Source organism: Sinohyriopsis cumingii, chromosome 7 (genome assembly GCF_028554795.1).
Source record: "Sinohyriopsis cumingii isolate HCF-2022 chromosome 7, ASM2855479v2, whole genome shotgun sequence".
NCBI lineage: Eukaryota > Metazoa > Mollusca > Bivalvia > Unionida > Unionidae > Sinohyriopsis > Sinohyriopsis cumingii.
This window is the reverse complement of record NC_142967.1, coordinates 133,518,660-133,538,027: the sequence shown is the minus strand read 5'-3', so window position 1 is coordinate 133,538,027 and position 19,368 is coordinate 133,518,660. Positions and strand designations below refer to the sequence as shown.

At 35.5% G+C, this 19,368-nt stretch overlaps 1 protein-coding gene across 1 annotated transcript in view; it reads left to right on the top strand.

The window, feature by feature from the left end:
• The window catches only part of LOC149796158 (uncharacterized), a 105,759-nt gene that overhangs the window by 13,825 nt on the left and 72,566 nt on the right, over positions 1-19,368 (top strand). Inside the window, exons 4-7 of the mRNA XM_089963937.1 lie at positions 1,400-1,466; positions 2,323-2,505; positions 6,806-7,484; positions 13,660-14,311. Coding sequence (XP_089820063.1) covers positions 1,400-1,466; positions 2,323-2,505; positions 6,806-7,484; positions 13,660-14,311 — 1,581 coding nt within the window. The remainder of the gene's footprint in view (positions 1-1,399; positions 1,467-2,322; positions 2,506-6,805; positions 7,485-13,659; positions 14,312-19,368) is intronic.

Genomic DNA, 19,368 nt, shown 5'->3' with positions numbered 1-19,368 from the left:
TCTCAGTAATTGTGTGATTCTGAAAATATAACTCACTTTTACACTTTACAATTACACTTTTCTTTGTGTATATGATTTGGTTGACAGTGAGTGTTGGGGTACCATATATACTTGCTTATAAGTAGAGATGGGAATCTGTCAGAATTTCGGGCCCCGAGTGGTCTAAAGCGCTTTCTGTTACGGATCACTTCCATCTCACCTCTGTCTGCGTGGGTTCGAGTCTCGGATTCGGCCAATGTGGGTATGTGAGAAAGCTTGCCAGTAGCTTCTCGTGAGTCGGTGGTTCTTCCCGGGGTTTTTTCCCAGGTTCTTCCTCCACCATTGATACTGGCCGCCATGTATAGCCTATCGTGTGCTGAAAAATGACGTTAAACCCTACAACAACAGCAACAACAACTGTCAGAATTTCATAATCGATAATTGATTCCAATTGGCTTTTAAGAGCAAATTTTACTTTTTGTTTGTTATACAGTTATATCTTGGCTTAAGAGCTCAAAATGTTAATAAATGTACAGGAGTAATCTCTTTTAATGACATTTATACTTTAACCTGATAAAAATGATACATTTTCTTATGATATGTTATTTTTGTTCCAAAACTTTGCTAAATGAAAGCAACTTCTTATGGCTGTTTAGTTTTATCTAACTAAAAAACTGTCGCAATCCCCATAAATCCTTTCATTCATATATATGATGTGTCTATCTTTTAAAGAAAAGAAGGTTTTCCTGTTTGTCATTATTTACAAATACTGCAAAAGATTTTACATTAAAACTAAAACAAATCATCATATTTGTAAAACAATTTATTAACTCTACAATTTAATATCAAAATCATGTAATCATGACTATATGCTCTTAATTAAGTTTGCAACTACAGGGTATGGTATGGTTTTATATTTTTAAGTAGTGAAGGGAATAAATCATTCAGATTGATGGTAGTAGGTTGGAAGTCCTATACAGCTTACCATTTACCCAGGAGTTTTACTAATCTTTGTATTTTGCATGCATCTGAAAAAAGTAGTCTCCCTTTGCACACAATCGATTGTGGAGTTTCTCAATCGATTATCTTATTGGTTTGCTCAACCAAATGATAATCAATAATTGGAACAACACTACTTATAAGTTGAGTCAAACCGCAAACAACAAAGATCCTGATCTGCTTTAGCATAATGCACCTGCAGATCAGAGTCTATGTAGTTTATTCTTCTGATTACTCCTAACAAACTGCACAGAGCCAGATCTGCTTGCACATTATGTGATGGCATCATTATGTGATGGCAGGTCTGGGTCTATGCAGTTTGCAATTGGATTTGTTTTATAAGCAAGTATATATGATTAATGACTTGCAATATGACATGCATAAAATTGACCTATCTTACATGAGCATTTTTATATTCCAGTGACTCGCCTGATAGATGAAGAGACCTTTGACTTTGATTTGCCACTGACCCCCACACAGCAAGAAATGTAAGTTTTGCCCAGAATTTTCCCCAAAGTTAAATGGCCATTATTGGTGTTGATAAATTTCACTGGGAAAAAAAGAAAAATAAGCAACTTCAGTTGGTGTACTTTCATAAATCTGCATGCTGTTTGTGCATTTTAGATACCAGGGAAAGGTATGTGCTTCATAAGAACATTGTATTTAACATTCAACATCGATGGGTTTGAGGAGCAGTTTTTTTTTTTTTTTGCCCATTCACTATCACAAATTAGACACAGAGTAGTACATCAATCTCAACATTTATGTAATTTGTCTGGGCATGCAAAAACAATACAATTTTTAATTTGTAAACACTTTTAAAGCAGTATGCATACCTGCTCGCACATTATAAAATGCTGGCACGTTTATTACCTATGGATTTTATTGCTGGGGTTTGGAACAAAAAAGAAACCAATTGGGAACAAAATTTTCTAAAGTGAATTGATAATATTGGAAATAAATCCAATTTCTGCATAATTGTAAATAACTTCTCACTGGGACAGGGTCTTAAAATTAGCCTGAGTACCTCCTTAAAAACAAAAACTCCGTTACCATATTCAGTGTCCTTCCACCATGTCATCTAAAAGGAGGAGGAGGTGTGTAATGGATGGATGGGCACTGTTTGCAACACCCCACCCATCAATACACACACACTGGGAGGTGTGGTACCTTTTCTAAGCTCGTAGTCCAGTCCAGTGTTTTCAGGGAACAAGTCATGCCACCTTGTGATGAAGGAGAACAACCTATCCAAGCCTGCATCACTGATGGTGACAAGCAGATCAAGCCAGCCTTAAATAGGAGATTAGCGATCTCATTCTGGAACTGCCGGTGTTCTTCCCCCAGATGTTTGAGGAAGGTTGGGAAGCATACTTGTCCTGCCCAGTCTGTTACTAGGAACATAATCATTGCTCCACATGAGGAGTTACAGGACTTGAATACTTTTACCCCTAGGTATCTTCCTCAACAGGGAGTCATAGGGTCAGAGTGTCATCCCTCCAAGGGGCAAGAGCAGGATGAGGATATCCTGTCAGTCCTAGTGGATTTGAGTGAGTTCACCAAAGAACAGACTGGGATGGTGCCTCCTCCTTCTTTTGGGTTACATACCTCCTCCCACCTTTTCATTCAAGTAGTGGTGGATGAAGAGGCCTGGATTTATGTCCCAGGATCTCAGGCTCAGAGGACTAGTAAATTCTCCTAGGGGCTGCCTCATACCAGATGACTTGCTATTCCCCATTCCAATGTAGTGAGGGAGATCTCCAAAGGTTTTGTAAGTTCCAGGAGTGTCCTAGGCAGCATAAAGTGTGATCCGTTCCCCACTTTATACTCAGACCTCAGGTCCCTGCAGCTAGCTACAGAGTGCATTAAACTGCTTGGTCCCTTAAGCCTCCATTCTTGGACACAAGGGTGTTGCAAGTGTTGCCTCGACCCCCATAGCCTTTTCCAGAGTAATAAGAGTAGCTGCCACCCACTCGGGTCAGTGGGCATCCCTATTACTATAGTATTTTGATGACTGGTTGACCTCAGCGGCTTTTTAGAGGCCCTTAGAAATGATCTTTACCACTGCTGGTCTGCAGTGACCTGACTGGGACTGGTTCCAAACCTAGAGAAATTGGAGTTAGTTCCATCTCAGGATTTCATATACATGGAGATGAAATTCCTCACCAATCAATTAGTTTGTTCCCCTGGAGAGAAAAGACAGAATCCTGTTGCTTTTGGGAGTGCTGCAAGCCAAGACTTTGTTGACAGCTTGCTTATATCTACCTCACCTGGGAATCTTTAACTCTGCAGCAGAACAGGTTCCCCTATAAAGACTGCACGTGTGCCCCCTCCGATTTCTCCGTCTGGTGAACTCCTAGTGGTTAGAGCGTCTGCCTCAGATGCGGGAGGTTGTGGGTTCAATCCCTGGCAGAGTCATACCAAAGACTTATAAATGGTACTAACAGCTGCCTCGCTTGGTGCTCAGCATTAAGAAGTTAGTGTTAGAACTGGTCAGTCAGGTGTCACAATAATATGACTGGGTGGGACATCATGCTACATGTCTGTGGCATGATGCCCAAGTGCTAGACATCACTACAAACTGCCATACTGCAGACATCATAGCGATATAACTGAAAAATTGTTAAAGCTACGTTAAAAATCCAAATCACACACTCCATCTGGTGAACTGAAAACTGAACAGGGGTCCTTGGAAAACTTGGATTTCTCTAGGATCAGAATTTCACAACCACTCAGGTTATTGGCTAATTGGGACCAGTTCATGACCTAAGTCCTTATGCAAACCCAGTCGTGTCTGTCATCTTTGATAACTTGAGTTGCACAGGGTCTTGTTCACTAATGCAGGGTGGAATCTCATGTGCATGTTTTGGTCTTTGTCAAAAATCCCATGAAACACTGGGTGAAGCTTCTTTAGAGAGCTGTACCCTTAAAACTGTTTCCGGCTGACCTTAATAGCTGCTAAGCGAAAGAGCAGGCTTTGTGCTCTGTCTAGAATTAGGTTGTTCACGGTTCAGCTGTAATTATGAGTCTATTTCTTCTCCTTTTCAACCAGGTTTTTCAGCAAAAAGAATGATTCCTTTGCTGGCTCCAGTCCTTATAGATATCCCTAGTCTTCGTCATAGGAAATGTTATTTCCTCCTCCTTATAGACTCAGCTGATAATGCAGCATCTATTTCTACATGGAATGCCGCGCCTCCCCCCATAAAGATAGCTTATCAGTCCTCTGCTGAGAGTGGCCTCTCATGAAAGTCCACAAGGTCCAAACTATTGTTGCTTCATGTGTCTATCTAACTCATTTGTCATTGGAGGATGTTATAAAAGCTGAATTTTGGCCATCACACACTACTTTCTTCTACCTTTGGTCTTCAAACACCAGAGTGAAGGCAGATTTTCTTTAGGGCCAATAGTTACAGCATAAATAGTGGCCAAAGCTGATGCCAACCGTTACATGTTTAGGCTCAAATAAACAGTAACATAGAAAGAGTGAAAACTACAAGCTTTTTAAAATTTAACAAATAATTTATTTTTCTGGAAAATATTGTAAAAATGAAAAAAGGAGAAGAACTTATGGTTTCAAGAATCAAATCCAAAAATAATCTAAGAATAATCCACAAATTGCAAAAGTCCTAGTAATAAATGTTCTAATAATTTCAAGTTCGAATCCTGATGGAAAATCCAAGATGGATTACGATGACATATGCTGTAGTCAGTACTGTGCTTATCTACAGTTCCTTGTAGAAATACAAATAATGGCACTCTGGTATTGGAAATCCAAATTAAATTTTTGTAAGTAATGTCTTTCCAAAATTTCTGTGAGCACACCTCAGAATATTTCCAGAGAATAAAGAATTAATCCTTTTGAAATCCAACTGATCTGAAGAAGTCTTATAGCTCAAATCTGGCTACAGCAATTTAACTTGACATCAATATGAAAAGCCCCAAAGTGAGAAATCTCTCTCAAAACAAAGATTATATTGTATCATAAGACACAGTTTCGAAATTCCCCCAAGTTGCGAAATCGGGGGTGGGGGCACATGATCATGTTTATATCACATACACATAATATGGCCTTGATTAGACCAAAGATTTTATTCCCAGAATAAAAATTTTAAAAAAGGTGTTTACTTCTTAACCCACATAGTCCCATCATGACCTTGACAACAACCAATCATTTTAAAATAAAATAGAACTTTGTTTACTAATTCTGAATCCAGGTCAGAATTTAGATCAACACCTGTTGTTTATAAACTGACAGTCAAGGTCAAACAATTTTCTGAGAAAGTATCATCTGTAGTGAATAAATGTACATTACAATAGCATGTAAGAAAAAAATATTAAAACTGACAAACAAACAATTAAATTAAAAAAAAAAATATATATATATATATATATATATATATATATATATATATATATATATATATATATATATATATATATTAAATCAGATATACATAACACAACCTACAGGATAGGACATTACTGTCTTAAGTGTGCATATATATCCTTTTTACCATGGACTGTGCCACAGTATTCATGCATGGGACAGTTACCATGGACTGTGCCATAATAGTATTCATGCATAGGGCAGTTTTTGCCATGGACTGTGCCATAGTATTCATCACTGCCGTAATAGTATTAATTCATGGAGCACATTTTTACCATGGACTCTGCCATAATAGTATTCATGCATAGGACAGTTGTTACTATGAACTGTGCCATAATAGCATTCATGTGTAGGGCAATTTCTGCCATGGATTGTGCCACAATAGTATTCATTCATGGGACAATTTTTACCATGGACTCTGCCATAATAGTATTCATGCATAGGACAGTTGTTATTATGAACTGTGCCATAATAGCATTCATGTGTAGGGCAATTTCTGCCGTAAATTGTGCCACAATAGTATTCATTCATGGGATAATTTTTACCATGGGCTGTGCCTTAATAGTATTCATGCATGTAGCAAAATTTACCATTGACTGTGCCATAGTATTCATGCATAGGGCAATTTTTACCATGGACTTTGCCATAATAGTATTCATGCATGGGACAATTTTTACCATGGATTGTGCCATAGTATTCATGCATAGGGCAATTTGTTACATGTCCTGTACTGCTCTGGTGGCCTAGTGGTTAGAACATGCGCCTCAGATGTGGGAGGTTGTGGGTTTGATCCCCGGCCGAGTCTTATCAAAGACTTACAAAAATGGTACTAACATCTGCCTCGCTTGGCGCTCAGCATTAAGAGGTTAGAGTTATGACTGGTCGGCCTGGTGGCAGGATAATGTGGCTGGGTGGGACATCATGCTACATGTCTGTGGCAGGATACCCCAGTGCTAGACATCACTATAAACTGCCACACTGCAGACATTGAAGCGATATGACTGAAAAATTGTTAAAGCTATGTTAAAAATCCAAATCACACACACACACACCATGTCTTGTACCATAATACTATTCATGCATAGGACAATTTTTATCATGGACTACCATAATAGTATTCATGCATAGGGTAATTTTTACCATGGACTACCAGTATTCATGGGTAGGACAATTTTTACCATTGATTGCCATAATAGTATTCATGAATAGGGCAATATTTACCTCGGACTGCACCATAATAGTGTCATGCCTTGGAGAAACTCATACAAATTTATAGACTGTTTTAGGGTTGTTGCCTGAGAAATTTCTTCAGATTGATGTAGGATTTTCAGCTGATTGAAGAAATTTCTTCAGAACTAAAGGTTGTTCTAGAGATGCATTTTTATCCAAGTTGGATTCAGTTATTTCTTATGGAAAAAATGTCATTTTCTTTTTTGGGGACAGAAGTCAGGATGTACCACAGTTTGATAATGAGGAAGAGGTGTTCTTTGGACCTGTTGGATTTACAGAACGTTGTGTTAGAACTGTTGTAGGAAATATAAACCCCCTTACTGAAGAGGTCAAACCAATGAGCCCACTTCGGCCTGAGCAGTGGGCAGAACTTGTAAAGGAGGCAAATATTGTAGCTTTTAGAATACAAGAAGGACAGACTTCTAGTTCTGATGATAACATGTCCCCTGTTCAACATGTAAGTAAAACAGGAAAAAGGAATTGTGGCTACTCCAAATGTAAACCTGATGGGAACAAAAACTGTACAGATTCAAAACAGGATAAAATTGCAAATACTGGATTGATGTCACCCAGAAATGGACACCGTCGAAGTGACACCTTTATAGTCAACACAGAAAAACTTCCAAATGATATCGTAAAGGTACTGCCTGTGATTAAAACTCCAACAGAGTCATTTAATCCAGAGATGCTCACTAAGAGAAGAGAAGAGGTCAGTGTGAAACAAGATAATCTGTCAAAAAGAAAGAGCAGCTCCAGAGATGCTAGTGTAGAACAAGAGAAAAGGTCAAGTAATGAAAGTCTAAGTGCTGCTGAACAAATAAAAAACAAACCAGGTCCTGGCTCCAAGTTGTCAAGGCTACCAAGGAATCGCAGTGCTACCAGTCTGCAAAAGGTATGCTGTGTTGTTACAGTGTACATAAGTATATCAGGGTTCAAAACAGAAAGTAGCAAAGTTGCAGCTTGTTCTATACTTTGGCTGTTATGTATAAAATTTGGTAGAACATTTTTTTCCTCCAATAATTTTGAACAAATAAAACCGTTTATTACACCTTTGCCACATGGTAATTTTGCTACTGGATTCAAAACCATGTAGCAAGTAGCATGAACTACTGCTATGCCTTGTTTTTATGTCTTAAGTGCACATGTTCAGTCTTTGTGGCATGGGTGAAATTTCTCCATGATATGATGGAAATTCCATCTTCAGAATGTTCCCACAGGTCGATCTTCAAATCATGTAAATCCATTGAGATTTATTTTTTTGGAGAGGGGGTAAAGTGGTTGGAAAGTGTTTAGTAGGATAAAAATAAATGCTTAGGGATAACTAAATTTTAATATTGTGATTTGCTGCTGAGCAAGCAAATGGAAGTTTTCATATGGTATTTAATTCACTCAAGGCTCCTCTGATGTGTTCTGTTGAATCATAGAGTTGAGTGCCCTCTACGGAAACCCAAATAACTCAGTTGTTATATTCCACTGCTATTTGATTCCTACATTTGCCTCAAAGGAACAATAATTGATAAAGGATGCTGAATTGTTTGAGTGTGACACTTCAGCTGATTCTATACCTGCATGTAAATCATTCTACCATTGGTTTCTCTAATTCATAAAAAGATTTTTTAACAAATAAATTTGTTGCATTATCCAGTTTTGGTAGTCATCAGTCAGGACTATTGGAATTTTGCCATGCTAAATGCACAGACAATAACTGCATATTTTTTTCTCCAATTCAGTCCAGTTAAAAATGTATAAATAAATGGCTTAAAGAAGAACAACCACCTTTTCCTGAGTTGAAATTTCAGAGCGTGACAGTCTATTTCTCCTGACTGCTGGTCCTGTATGGAGGAAAAAATGTGTGAATCAACAGACAAGAGCAGTGCATGCTGACAGGTTTAAGAGAAAATATTCATTGACTAAGTGTGGTTATTTGTTAACTGGGAGAGACTTGAGGATTTATGCAACAACATATTTGTTTCCTAAAACTATTTTCATGTTTGTGTTACAGTCAATATTGGTTCCAGTATATATATATATATATATATATATATATATATATATATATATATATATATATATATATATATAAATAAATAATGTATCAGACATATCCATTTGAATTAATGTTCAGCTCCTGAATTTTGATATTTACAGAAAGAAATGGAATAATTGTGTTGAGATATGGGAAGCACTTTTTTCTTCTTCAAAATTAACTTATAAATTGCTGTATTAATGATCCAGTGTACCTATGAATAATATTAAAGAATCAGAGTTTTGGATTGTGTATTACAATTTTCATTTGAATATATTGTGTCAAAATTTCTCCTGTTTTTGCCCCCCTCCCCCCCACCAGGCTCCTTTCAGTATTGTTTTTTTCCCCCTCAACTTTCTGATTTGATCCACTATTACTGTCAGTGAAATGTGGTGATGCAAAGAACAGGGTTCCCATGCTACTGGGAAATTGGGAAAAAGTCGGGAGAAATGATAATTTTTTTCCCGACTGTGAAAAGTCCTTGAAATTTGCAAATATTGACGAAAGTTGGGGAAAACCTGGGAATTTTCCTCGACAACGTGACACACGAAACAATTACGTAATTGAGTTGTAACTGAACTGATCATGAGTTTAATTTATTGATTTCTAACCAGAATATTAGGAGGTATGGATCATTTGGGTGCTTGCCATAAATATATTTGTTGAGACAATCCAAATGCTCAGGGTGGCCGAGTGGTCTAAAGCACTCTCCGTTACAGATCACTGCCATCTCACCTCTGTCTGCGTGGGTTCAAGTATTGGACTCAGCCAGTATGGGTATGTGAGAAAGCTTGCCAGTAGCTTCTCGTGGGTCTGGTTCTTTCTGGGGTTTTCCCGGGTTCTTCCTCCACCATTAATACTGGCTGCTATGTATAGCCATCGTGTGCTGATAAATGGCGTTAAATCCTACAAAAACAACAACCAAACGCTCAGTGGATTACATTCATCTAGAAGACTTTTTGTTTCACAGACAGCTCGATATCCGTATTTTTGAAAAAAATTATGGAATGCATGAAAACCAGTCTAGTATCATAAGTGGCCAACATGGTGGCGTTAAAGCATATCCCGTTAGCGGATGGGCTAGCAAACTTAAACGTTAAATCGAGTTAAACCTGCATGAAATCTATATGAAATTTTTTTATTTTCTCAGAAATGGCAAGAGTATTAAAATTGTTATGTCTTTAATCTGCTGAAAGACAATGAAATTTCAGCTGGTACTAGCAATTTTGATAGCATGTCGCATGAGCACACAGAATCTCATCACCGTCATTTTGAAATATTGTAGAAAAAAATATTAAATGAAAACCGTATACTGATTGTAATAAAAATACAAAAACAAAAGAGCACAAAATTCTCTATATTTATTCCGAGACCAACTTCAGAGTTTTGTTGTATCACGTGATTACCATGTTGACATGTGCTCTCTCACATATGGAGCATACGAAGCAGGTAACCAGACTACTCTGCTTGATGAATCAGACTGGCCCAGTTTCTTGTAGTTGTTCTTGAAATAAATATGTTGAGAATTATATGTTCTTTCTGGTTTTTACAAAGGTATCAGACTTTCATTTAATATAATTGAAATGTTATACAACAACAACATTAAAAAGGAGTTCGTTGCTGATATCACATGCCTATTGGACTTCCGATGTCGTTGTTTGAGAGTTGGGAAGTAATGTGACTATTAATGCAAATGGCAAGTACCTGGTCAGGTTTCATCTATGCTGAGTTTCGTCTAGTCTGTCAGCAGATTAAAAACATAACGATTATAATACTTGCCATTTGTGAGAAAATAAATAATTTTCCTATCGATTTCATGCAGGTATAAGTTGATAGCTAGGCCCGCTGGTAAGCTATCTTATGGTGGCGGCAGATTCCAAATTTGATATGTAATTGCTCTGAATCCTCACTCCATCCAAAATGTCCAGATGTGAAAAATGGGGTTGGAATATTTGGCGGAAACCCTGATTAGAAAAATTTTGAATCTCTGAGCTGAACTTTGGTGTGAAACTATTACACAGTGACATGTAGCTTGAAGCATTGGTTTCAGTTCTTAAATGGAATGTAGGAAAAATGGGAAATTGTCGTCCCTTTTATTATATATCAAAAAACGATAATATCCCATGTATCAATACATGTTTGGGGACTGGTTTATTGAACTACAAGAAGATAATTTGATTTACAGAAAATTCAGCCCTTGTTTATACAACAGTATATAATTTTTGAAGATCTTTTGTCAAAATTTAAATCATCCCTTTTGTAAATGTCTTTAAATGATGGAATTTTTAACTAAATTGTCTTAAGAAGTTTAGGTTGGTCGAAAAATCTTTTTTAAGATTTTATTCTCACACATAATTTCAGGGTTAAACATTTTTTATAACAAGATAAGATTCTAAAACTTTGCATTTATTGTTTTTTTTTTCATACTGTGATAGGAAATGTTTACTTTGTATACCATGCACACACATTGCTCTAGAATTCTTTGGAATTAAAGGTTTGAAGGAAAACAAAATAATGTATGCCCATTATGTTGTTTCCATGTAGCAACATAATGCAGGTCAGCAAAGTAAAGTTAGAATTTGTATTCTTACATTGAAATGACTTTAAATGCCAATTTATGGGAATATAGTCAAATTTGTTTCGTATGACTCATTTTGTGGTTTTGTACATGATCATCATTTCTGACATATATGTTTTGGAGAGTCTTGAAAGAGAAACATCATCAGATTTGGAAAATGCATGTTTTATAATCCAAAATGTTCTTTAATTCCATTCAGTAATGGTCATATGTTAACCTTGAAAAAATTAATTTCATCCTGGAAAAGACCTGGAAATTTATATTTAGAAAAGTGTGGGAACCATGAAAGAAAAAACAATTTTCTGTGATGATGATAATTTTTTATTACATTAGCATAGGAAAAAAATGTTTCAGTAGCCTCCCAATAGAGAGAGCATACTCAGATGTACCTAACACAAACTGTTTAACATATCAGTTCATATTAAAATGATTATTCAGAAGTTTATATAGAATGATAAAAAAATTTGAAACTGCATCTATGGGTAATTACTTCATATGCAAAGTGCCTTACCTTGGTCCCAATCATGTGTGGCAGGAACAGCCCTGGGGAATAATTGTTAATCTATGAGGAAAAAGATGTTTTAATTGATGAAAGATGATACAAATGGTTATCTTTGCTGATCAATCTGATCTGATTTAAATCAAGAGCTACTTATAAGAGAAGGTCTTATGGTAGCTATGGACAAACAAGGTGGGGATAACTCCAATATGCTTTTGAAAACTAACAGTAGGCCTAGAGATAAAAACAGGTCCTTTTTTGTACTATACCCTGTGTTAAAGAGATAATGTCTTGTTTGACAATGTGTATCTGGCATTATTTTAATTTTAGCACACATTTTAAGGTGAGTAAAGGCACAGCAAAATATTTAAATTGCATTTTATCCTCTTTTTTGAAAATTTTAGCTGGCACATTGCCTGAAATTGAGTTTTGAATTATGTGGGTCAGACATGTTATCCAAACCGGAAAATGCATTGCCAACATGATGGAAGTAGTACAGATACTTAGTGATGTCATTCTCATGGCTTGAAAATAAGTTACACTGCAAATTTATATAAACTTTTTGACCAAAATTGGCACACCATGTAGCAAATTCATAACTTTTCAAACACTAGATATGAAATTTTAGTTGGACTGATCACCAGCTTATGAGGTGTAAACTTCTGGACTGCTACTTCATTGAGTTTCAGCACCAACCTACTTTATTATAAATATGACTTAACCCTTTGCCATAATGACAAAGTGTTGTTATATATAGTCGCAATTTTTAATTACTCAGCGTTTAGGAACAAATATCTTTGAAATTGAAATAATGGATAGTAAGATGCATTTTGCATTTTTGATTCATGGTGATTGTGTTTATATTTTGGAATAAATCAAAGCAATTTGAATCCTAATGCACAGAGACAATTTACTCCAAATTACCATATAAAGGAATGAATTCAAATACATGTTTTAAATGTCTTTGTTAATTTACTTGTATAAATTTATTAATACCTTAACATTTATGTAGGTTAAGGTGTTATAAACAAATGTTTACATTTTTGCAAATTTCCCTTTGTTGATCTCCAAATGTTGGAAATTTTGACAACTGGTTATTTTTAGATTTCAAGTTTTGTACAGCTCCTGGAAAAAAGTAGGAAAGGCAATGTGTACATTTATTGGACACCCATATCGTTTATTGTGCATGATATGATTGATATATGCCATGTGATATTAAGAACAAAGATTACATTAAGTTGAGGGATCTAACAATAACCCATTGACCTGCATGGAGTTTGGAACTGCAGTTTCTGAAACTGAACTGGATGTCATCATGGTCGAAGCATACTTTACAAGCATTTTAGTTGAACATAATGTTGCCTTTCTTGCATCAGCTCACACCTCAGCACTTTTCAAATGCATGTTTTCCAAGTCTAAACTGTCTGCAAGATATTTAGTTATACTTTACTGAAATTGGTTTAACTTGCTATTACTGCGAAGGCCTAGTTAAAGTTTGTAGATCTGACTCCCAAACACAAAATGCAAAACATCATCAGATAAGCTACTTTAACTGAATCAATGGAATTGTAAAAGGTCACCAGATTGCAGCTTTGCTTTGATAGCAATAGGGGAAATGCTAACTATTCATCGTGATTTTCAACCTATGAAACATTTAGTGCAGACTTAGCCAGGTGATCATTCAACTTTGGAGGTTAAGTTTATTCTCGAGGTTTGGTTTCAACCAGCTATTAAAGACTTTACTATTGTAACATCATTATCCCCTCACTTTTCAACTATATGAATGAATGTTGCAGGACTAATGGATATGGCAGGGGACACTTTGAATATCAGCTTGGTTCATATTTCATTGTGACTTTTACATCAGTGGTCTAGCTTACCTATAAAAATCACAAAAATTGATACCCCACAGATTTAAAGTGATTCACAATAAATGTTTTGAGTGACTTTTTTCATTTTGTCAGCCAAGAATAGAAGCTGTTGCAAACAACAGTGAAATAAAGACGTCTTGTTTATCACTGCCAAAATCTGATGATGCTGTATCCTCTAAAATGGGAGGGATGTTGATACCTCAGGATGGAACAAAAGAAAACAATGGTCCTTCAACAACAGGGGATGGGAAAAAATCTGCCTCTAGAGGTCTTGTCAGGAGTGGAAGTCTCCGGGTACCTTCCAATGGTTCAACTGAAGTACAAAAAAATGAAGACAGGAAATCAGGAAGCACAGGATTGACACGAAAAGGATCCCTTAGAGTACCATCTAAGACCAGTTCCTTTACCAGAAAAAGTGTGGGAGAGTCACAAACCAATATTAATGACACTGCTTCTAAAGTTGGACCAGCAGCAGTTGCCACAAAAACTCTGAGGTCTTCAGGGGCCAACCAGGTCACTGCACAAGGGACTGCACATGGTAACACCACCAATGAGTCAATGTTCCTAAAGCAGAATGTTCAGAAGACTGGGATACCAGCTCCCAAAACAAAGCTTCATCTGTACAAACCAGGAACTGTGCAGAATGCTCTGATTCCCAACCGTAGCAAACAAGGAGACAATGTAACAAAGTGCAATGGGCCGATGAAAGCATTGGTTCCTGTGTCAGTCTCAGAGAAACAAACAGGTTTGTAGGCTTTGGTTTTTTTTTTTTACATGATGTTTTAGAATGTATTCAAATCCATTTTATCATAATACATGTATAAGGAAAGATAGCTTCATTATTCATTTTAAAAATCTGGAATGTAAAAAGTAGCTATTGAAGTCCATTTTTTCACGTCAATTGTAAGTCAGGCATATTATGCTATGATATTGTTTGTCCATTTGCTTGCCTGGCCCATAACTACTCAGTAATATTTTGAGGGATTTTCATGAAACTTGCCCAAGTAACTAGGCATTATCTCACATACATTAGGAATGCTTCTGGTCATCCACCAGAAGCAAGACATAGGAGTTACATTTAGGACATTGTTGTTAAAGTTTGGTTGAAGGTTTTCATTTGCTTGTACTTCCTCAACTTCCTGAGAGATTCTTGTCAAACTTGGCATGAATCAAAATCTGCGACAATTTATTCTGTGACATGTACATTCATCCATATTATTTTATAGTCTAGCCAATAGTTACAGAATAATTTTGTTAAGGTTTTTTGCATATATTTCTGATACCCCTTTGATGGATTTAATTCATACATGGGATGAATCATTATGAAACTAAGACTGTCCATTCTGCAACTTGGTGTCAAGGTCATATCATATGTTTTACAGTGTGGTTTGTACCACAGCCATGTCCCTTCATCATCGTGGTCATTCAACACACACATCAATGCTTTGGTTGTAGGCATGACATGCCTGCTGAGGCTTTCTTGTAATGCAACTTTAGTCAAGTATATAACATGTATAGACAGCGTGCCATGCCCCCTGCTTCACCATTCCATGCATCACTTGCTTAGTCATGTTATGATGCTGAGGCTTTCTTGTAATGAAACTTTAGTCAAATATATATCATGTATAGACAGTGTGCCATGCCCCCTGCCTCACCATTCCATGCATCACCTGCTTGGTCATGACATGATGCATTTCATGATACTTGAGTGGTGATATGATACATATTGCAATTAATTAATGACAGTACATTGTGTATTACAAGACTGACTCGTGTCAGAGTCTCTTTGCATGCCTGTTTTAGCATTATGTACATATGGCAAGGTTACTAGCATTGCTTGAATATAACAATTCTGTTCTGCAGAGTCTATTTATGGTTTTGTTACTAACTGTACAAAGTCTTTGTGTTTATTTGACCCTGAAACCCCAAATATTTCCTGACATGAGCCTTTAATACAAATGAGGGGTTTATATTCATGTCTGTCATGTTTTAACTGCAGTTTCTGAAACTGAACTGGATATCATCATGGTTTGTGCATACTTCATGAGCATTTTAGTTGAACATAATGTTGCCTTCTCTGCATCAAATCACACCTCAGAACTTTTCAAATGCATGTTTATTGGACCCAAAACCTGAAATATTTCTGGACAAGAGTCTTTAATGCAAATGAAGGGTTTATCTTTAAGATTTTTTGGGTCAATTTTTGGGGTTATCTTGCAGACTTAAGTTTCAACATGATTATCATTTTATGTAACCATATTCTACTTAAAAAGTTTTGATTGTTTCATCTCTAGGACTGGTGGTTTTTTTCTTGCTGATTAGTAGAAAATGAATTAACTGATTTGCAGCAGATCGATAATATGACACAGTGCCGAAATCTTGGATGCTTTTATTGAAGAAACTTAAAGCTCTCTAATTTTATAATTCCTATCATGATATTGCCTTGATGTGCAATATTGTTGTATTGAAACACTCATAATGTGATATGTATTGTGATATTCTAGTAGTAATAAAAGTATAAATGCAGTAAATTTGTCAATAAGATGCCAGTACATATTGATGAATCCTTATACCTTTAATAGCCATTCAGTGGTCATGGCAAGGGTGAATGTAATTTTTTGACTCATATCCTCGAACTTTTGAACCAAGGATATTTTAATGAAACTCTGTGTAATTCTATAACACAGATAGACTGCCATATACCATAGCCACTCTGTGGCTCTTGGTGAAGATCAGAGCAAGGGAAGATGCAACTCTGACATGTACTTATCTTCAGAATAACATTTGAACCAATGAAGATTACATGAAAATTCATAGACGGAATCTTCTGATTTCATGGCAGAAAGGAGGAGAATGGGGATTATAAGGATTAATTGATTATGGTTGAGTATTTATCAAAGTTTATATTTTAACTAATCACTCACAAAGGAAATAATGTTCAATAAATACCCAACCATGATTGTTTAATTTTATTTTAATGGTGACATCTTGTATTTTTTTCAATATTGTCATTACACGTAAATCAACAAAGTTTTCCAGTGGCTGTAAAAGCTCAAAGTAGCTCACATCACAACTGCATCAGTGATAATTCTGCTATATTGATTAGGGTCACCTGGTGGTCCCAATTTCCATTAGCATCCTCAGAATTTTTATTTTGAAATATTCCAATTGAAAATTGTAAATTTCCTTGCCAGAACATTTCTGTCATTCCATATCTTACCCGTTATACGTGTTACTAGATCAGAACTATAATTTTACCTTTATCCCAACCAGATGTCATCTAGATCACACGGAAACATGTTAGGTGCACCTAATCATAACAAAATTATGAACAGACTTAGCCAAAGAATTAGCAGACTTAGCCAAAGAATTAGCAGACTTAGCCAAAATGAGGAGAAGTGGGTGTAGTACATTCAAAATTGTCACACTTTAATTTTAGTTTATTAAAATATTGATAAAATACTATTACACTTTTATACAAAGATGTAAACATGTATGTTGCATAACTACAGTTGTTGACCAAAAATATGTTTTTGGTCGGCCAACACTCCCTGTTTTTCATTGCCGACACTAGCACCACCACCCTCCTACCCGAAGTTAAAAATATGCAACAAAAATAAAATCACAGAATTGATTTGTGGATCTAACTGAGCTTGTTTAGAACAGTACTTAAAGTGCTTAGTACATTATATACTAAACATTATAATATATACATATAATGATTTTTTTAAAAACAACCTACCTATTTACCCTAATTTTATAAACACACATTTTTATTTTGGCTTACTAATAAAATTAGTAATTTTATCCAATAATTCATTTTATATACAGATGAAAAAAGAGCTTCTGCTATTTAAGATATTGCCATTTTTAGACTAATGTATTTTCGATATTGCCTTTTATGTTTAATGGACCTGGATATGCATACTGAATTATATTTGCTAGAGAGAGAGAGAGCAAGAAAAAATTCAACTTTCCACTTGTTTTTTAAGGTTCTCTGAATTTCAATATAATTTCTGGTATTTATGATCATAAAATTAGTGACATAAGTGAGTGCAGAACATAAGACTTCTTTTTATATCTTTCTGCATTTGTCTTTGAAGGGGAAATAGACACCAAAGATTTACTTTGTCTAATAATGTATTGTATTGAAACAAATTGGAACATGGGTAATGTCATGAAATCAGTTCAGAGCAAAGTGAACTCACCATATGGGCTTGTTGGATGAAATTACATACTCTTGAGTTAATCTCCTCCTAACATGGACCTTGTATGTACTGTGATTTTCCAATGTACATGCATTTTTAAAAGGCTAACAAGATAGCAGACAGCTGACACCTCTCCATTTTCATAGAGATATATTCCTTCCATAATTAGAAAATTTTCATTGACTTGATGTTTGGATAGTTGACGGTAAATATTGGTAATGGTTGATACACACATTTTATGCTTTGAATTGCTTATATTCAACACATGGCCTGAGATTCCTCTGACAAAGTATGCTTAGTCTAGCATGAAAAATGAAGTGATTTTTTGACTATTCTACCTCTGTTGAACCAAATCATGTTTCTTGTGACATTCTGTTTGATACTTCTTTTTTAAAATTAAAAATTCACTTTAGCTTTAAACAGTATTCACTCTTTGTTGCTGACTTGTGTCTGCTTGGTAAATATGCTGCAAAGATTCCTATCCGTTAGAACAGAACTTTAATTTGTGAAATTCACTAGTGGTGTCATGTGATTATTGGGCATTTTATTCCTATAACACCTGTAACTTAGAAACAGAAATATTATAATGCATTCTTAATTTATATTATGTTAGATGAATAAACATTTAAATTTGTTTCATATTAATGAGTTGTTCTGAAAAAACTCATTCTGAATTCTCAGAGATGCAGCCATTCAGTAGTGCTGTTCTGATTAATAAATTTGATATAGTTTTTGCTTACCCTCTCAGTTTTTGTTTACCCCACTGTTCTGATTAATAAATTTGATATAGTTTTTGCTTACCCTCTCAGTTTTTGTATACCCCACTGTTCTGATTAATAAATTTGATATAGTTTTTGCTTACCCTCTCAGTTTTTGTTTACCCCACTGTTCTGATTAATAAATTTGATATAGTTTTTGCTTACCCTCTCAGTATTTGTATACCCCCGTGTTCTGATTATTAAATTTGATATAGTTTTTGCTTACCCTCTCAGTATTTGTATACCCCCGTGTTCTGATTAATAAATTTGATATAGTTTTTGCTTACCCTCTCCGTTTTTGTATACCCCACTGTTCTGATTAATAAATTTGATATAGTTTTTGCTCACCCTATCAGTTTCTGTACTAAAAAGATCCCCAAATTTTAGGAACAAAATACATCAAGGATATCAAAATGCACAAAACGTAATTTCATTAATCTGTTTTAACTCGATTGTTATCAGGGGGTCCCTAACACTGTCAGCTTGTTGGCATTTCAAACCAAATGGGAGTTGTTTCTTTAGTAACATGGCTGCCATATTTGCATGGGCAAGTCTATTTTGTGAGGCAGCAGTTGTGAAGTAGTTTGTGTCTTTGATAAACTGAATAATTCCATACATTTCCATAAGTTTGTGAGTTTACATACCTTTGAACATGACATAAAAGTTATGCCATTTTATGTGTTCAATTTTTTAATAGAAATATTAAGATATTGACATTGCAAATATTGGCCACATATGACACAGGTTGTTCTGAAAATGTACTATTCTAGAAATTGAAAAAGGGTTGTGAGCAGTTTACATTGACAGCTTCCATTTTGTTTGAAACAAAAACAAGA